We start from the raw sequence: 4,520 nt of genomic DNA on the forward strand, positions 1-4,520 counted from the left end.
CTCACAAGCCTAGCACACTGCCCTAACACTGCCCTCTTACACTCACAAGGCACTTATGTAGGAAATCCTGTCTGAAACATCAAAGATAAAATAAATTTTAATGGAAAATACTTAAGTAATATATATCTTGCTAAATGAAGAGACTAGATTAAATGGTTTTGATGATGAAATTAAGTAAAATATCTGAAATCAAAGATTTCATTTTATCCTTTAAAAGGTACATATCTCTGGCAAGCATCACCCCCAATTTCTGCAACATAGAATGATCCTGTGTCCTGATTGACAGCCAAAAGATGAGGTTTAAGATCTGGAGCCATTTGGATTTGACCAATCACATGACAGTCGCCAGGGTTACCAGGACTTGTAGGGCTTGAGACAAACAAGATTCTGTTCTCTTGGAGTTGCAAGATAATGAAATGTGATTTGTCCGCACTCATCCTGTCAAAAGGACAAATAACATTTTGGATTGACAATTAATTCATAAACATTAGACATCTCTGAAATGTTGAGATGAAACCTCTTATACTTTGACAGGGACTACCATTCACTGAGAGATAAAACATGTGATGAACTGTCAGAGAGTATGGATGAGATGTGAATCAGACATGGATTCCTATTGGTAGATAATCTGTTGTATGGATGAGATGTGAATCAGACATGGATTCCTATTGGTAGATAATCTGTTGTATGGATGAGATGTGAATCAGACATGGATTCCTATTGGTAGATAATCTGTTGTATGGATGAGATGTGAATCAAACATGGATTCCTATTGGTAGATAATCTGTTGTATGGATGAGATGTGAATCAGACATGGATTTCTATTGGTAGATAATCTATTGTATGGATGAGATGTGAATCAAACATGGATTCCTATTGGACGATAATTTGTTGTATGGAAGAGATGTGAATCAGATGTGGATTCCTATTGGTAGATCATCTGTTGTATGGATGAGATGTGAATCAAACATGGATTCCTATTGGACAATAATTTGTTGTATGGATGAGATGTGAATCAGACATGGATTTCTATTAGTAGATAATCTATTGTATGGATGAGAAGACCAGAGATTTTAAATTTCCATGGAAAGTAAATCCATGATATCTACAATCCAGATAGTTACTTTCAATTGGGAGTGTAAATATCTGATTCATGTGGAGAGGAGGTCACTGTTTGTCAAGGAAAGCAGATTGCCATTTGTCAGTGACAAAATGTCACAGCTTGTTATGGGAAGTAAGTCATTGGGTATCTGGAGAGCAGCTGCAATTGCCAGACAGTCAAGACAGATCACTGATAAATGATGATTTATGAATAATAGCTTGGCAGAGAGATCAGTTGTGAACACTGATCTCTTGATCACTGACATTTTACCTGATTGCGTATGGTTGTCCAGTTTTGAAACATTCTGTCCATTCACCCAAGTAATCACCAGTTTTTGAATCAAACAACTGCGTTCGATTGTTTTTTCTGTCTGCAACCCATATTTGTCCAAAATGATCCACTTCTATACTGTGTGGAATGTTAAATTTACCAGGACTTGATCCACTGCCTTCAACATACCATTCTAAACCAAAATCTGGAAAATGTTATGTTAAAATTATATCATAGTAGAATATTGATTGCACAAATAAAACAATCTGATCAGTTGACACACAAAAATAACCATGCTATATTGATGACAGCACAATTTGAAAATGTGCTAGCTCTCAGTTATATAAAAATTCCTATTTTTAGATTTTCACACCAGAATTTTACTGTTCTTCTACCATTTATTAGCAATAAAGCACCTAAGGCATTGGTGTTATATACAACTCAACTTTGACTGATTTATTCCAAAGATGGTCTAGCTATCACTCATGCATATAATGTTGTGAACTAATCAAAACACTGTGGTATACTCATTGCCTGGTGTGGTTTACTGCTTTAGAAGCATTGTATTTATGGACAACTGCATGCTATGATGATGCATCTATGATGAAGGCTGTTGATATTTGCCAAAACATTCTTTAATAATCCCCTGCAACAGTGACTGAAATATTGATATGATTGATGAAATGATAATAGCATGACTATCTGTAGGGAAGTTGATGATTAAATGCTATGACAAATTATAATATCACTGTTACTGATAATACGTACCTTTATTTAATTTCATGATTCTGTTGTTGAGTCCACCATCTCCATCAGCAATGTAAATTTCTCCTTGAGACCCGAATACAATGTCTGCCACATGATCAAATTGCAATGGTCTTAGTGACGTGCCTGCTTTGCCTGGCGTTCCTATTACAGAAAGAATTTTCCCCTCTGATGAGAACCTTTTCACTGTGTGACCTAGAGAAGCTGATACCAAGAACAATGCAGATATATTAGTGTTCAGAGTCTGTGGAATTTATTACATACATCTAACAAAGGAACTTCATGAAAGTATATCCTAGTTATGATATCATATTTCTTAACATGTAGTGTGCATATATATTAGAAAAATATATGATACAGTATGTCACAAAGCAAAGAAAATTCAAAACCATTGCTTTAAGAAATCATCACAAATCACTCGGACAAGTCATATTCAAGTCAAAATGTTGAATAGTGTTGACAGTATAAATGTTGAATAGTGTTGACAGTATAAATCTTGAGTCAGTAAAGTTATAAATAATAAATAATAATAAACTGTATAAAATGACCACATATCTCAAGTGATAAGAAGTAATCTGTATAAAATGACCACATATCTTGAGTCATATCAAATGACAAACTAATGACAGTGTCTATGTGATTCAAAATCCTTGACTGTACGATACAGTGAATTCTATCAGCAATTGAACTGAGACATCAAAAATGAATTGATATCAACGATTGCCAGATGATTTCAATCTGAGCGACAGAATGACAAGGCCATACCTACCATTGCCAATATCTGTTAGCCACAGATCTGATGTTTTACTACTTGTATTGTAATGCATACGACTCCCATGGATGGTGTCTATCACACTGATATTCCTGTGAAATGAACGTTTATATTCTCCGTCTTCTGAGAAGACAAGGACAGGATCAAGTCCATCACCTCTCTGTGAAACAGAAAAAAGAACTCGTCCGAAAATACTCAAACACGCCGTGTTATTGTTATAGTCTCACAAGGGTAAAACCATTGAGGTAGAAGCGAGACGGAATCGCTGCCGCTGAACGACACTAAGACGCAGATGTACATATGATGACTATTATCAAACATTCGCAAAGACATTCTGAACAATAAATTTACAGAATCCTGGCAGTAATAATCTCGATCTCTTACCTGAGTAATGAACACTTCACCATGTTTATGATCCACTGCGGCGCTAAATATTTGACCTTTGAATAAAGACGGTTCTTTGGGCCAAAGTGGGTCAAGGACGTAAAGTGGTGCCGAAGAGCAGCAAAGCTGACATATGTACGTTACTAGAAAAGAAATAAGTAAAACATTCCATGTCGCTCGATGTCCCATCTTCAGTTTAAGCATTCAACATCGGGTTTTGCTATTGCTATGGGCGGGTATGAGTAGTCAGGTGACGGCGAATATGTCAGGTGACAGCTGCAGTGTCAGCTGACTTTCCCGGCTTGCTTGTTTTTTACAAGAAATTTGACGTTGGTGGCGTATCACCAAGGAATGCACTTGCTCTGCGAGGGGAAACAATGCCCCCATCTAAATGTCAGTCTAGAGTTTTAAAGTAGTCAATAAAATTTATACGATTATTTAATGGGTTAAATATGCGGTCTCCAAGAGTCTGGGGAAGAGAATTTTCAAATTTGTCTGTATTGTATTTGATTGAGCAATTCTGAAGAGTGGTCAGCATTTTTTGCCACAGAGCTGAGCAGAAATAGTTGCAATGATAAAATAACAGAATAGCAATGTTTGATTTCTCAATATAACATGCATCGTCATCAACGCTTAAAAGTTTTCAGCAAATTTTTGAAAATATCAAGCAAATTTTCAGTTATTTGTCTTCACACTTTGACCAGATTTCTTCAAACATCATCAAAGTTATGTAAAAATGAATAGATGTGATTTAGTCTGAGTACCGTCTTTTAATTGAATGTAAATCCAGCAAAACCTGTATTTCACCCAATTTTGGACTAACACAGTGAAAGGCATTTTTCAGCCTAATTTTAACCAGGCCACTTTTAAGGGATAATCATAATTAAAGTACCGGGGTGTAAAATACGATTCCTCATTAGGCCTGATAGCAGTATTGGGTTTTAGGAGACAGCCATGGATTCCTATTAATGAACAGATAGCACACTCCACATCAAAGCTGTATATGTAGTCTCTGCTTTTCTGAAAGTTGGTCTGACAAAAATCACTTATTATCCATAAATTATAACCATTTTTTACTATCTAGCTAAGATGCACGTGTTATCAATTTTTGTAATTAGGGACTGTTCAGAATTTACTGGGGGGGGGAATTTTCGGGGGGGGGGGGCACCCATTTTCCCCAAATAAATTAGGGGGGGCAGACAAAAATACCTCAAGCTTTTAGGGGGG

The 4,520-nt window shown here is 36.2% G+C and overlaps 1 protein-coding gene across 1 annotated transcript; it reads right to left on the reverse strand.

Moving 5' to 3' along the window:
• Positions 1-79: 79 nt before the first annotated feature.
• LOC139118389 (NHL repeat-containing protein 3-like) lies at positions 80-3,619 on the reverse strand. Its single transcript, XM_070681685.1, has 5 exons — positions 3,294-3,619; positions 2,907-3,069; positions 2,141-2,341; positions 1,373-1,577; positions 80-438 (listed from the first exon to the last, which is right to left on the reverse strand). The coding sequence occupies exons 1-5, from the start codon at positions 3,495-3,497 to the stop codon at positions 204-206; spliced, it is 1,008 nt and encodes a 335-aa protein (XP_070537786.1). The 5' UTR covers positions 3,498-3,619; the 3' UTR covers positions 80-203.
• Between the last annotated feature and the right edge of the window lie 901 nt (positions 3,620-4,520).

Source organism: Ptychodera flava, chromosome 19, assembly GCF_041260155.1.
Source record: "Ptychodera flava strain L36383 chromosome 19, AS_Pfla_20210202, whole genome shotgun sequence".
In the NCBI taxonomy this organism is placed as follows: Eukaryota; Metazoa; Hemichordata; class Enteropneusta; family Ptychoderidae; genus Ptychodera; species Ptychodera flava.

Coding starts and splice junctions, on each gene's coding strand:
- LOC139118389 (XM_070681685.1), bottom strand. CDS start 3,497: ATGCTTAAACTGAAGATGGGACATCGAGCGACATGGAATGTTTTACTT. Junction 3,070..3,293: donor GTGAAGTGTTCATTACTCAG/GTAAGAGATCGA, acceptor TCTGTTTCACAG/AGAGGTGATGGACTTGATCC. Junction 2,342..2,906: donor GCTAACAGATATTGGCAATG/GTAGGTATGGCC, acceptor TCTTGGTATCAG/CTTCTCTAGGTCACACAGTG.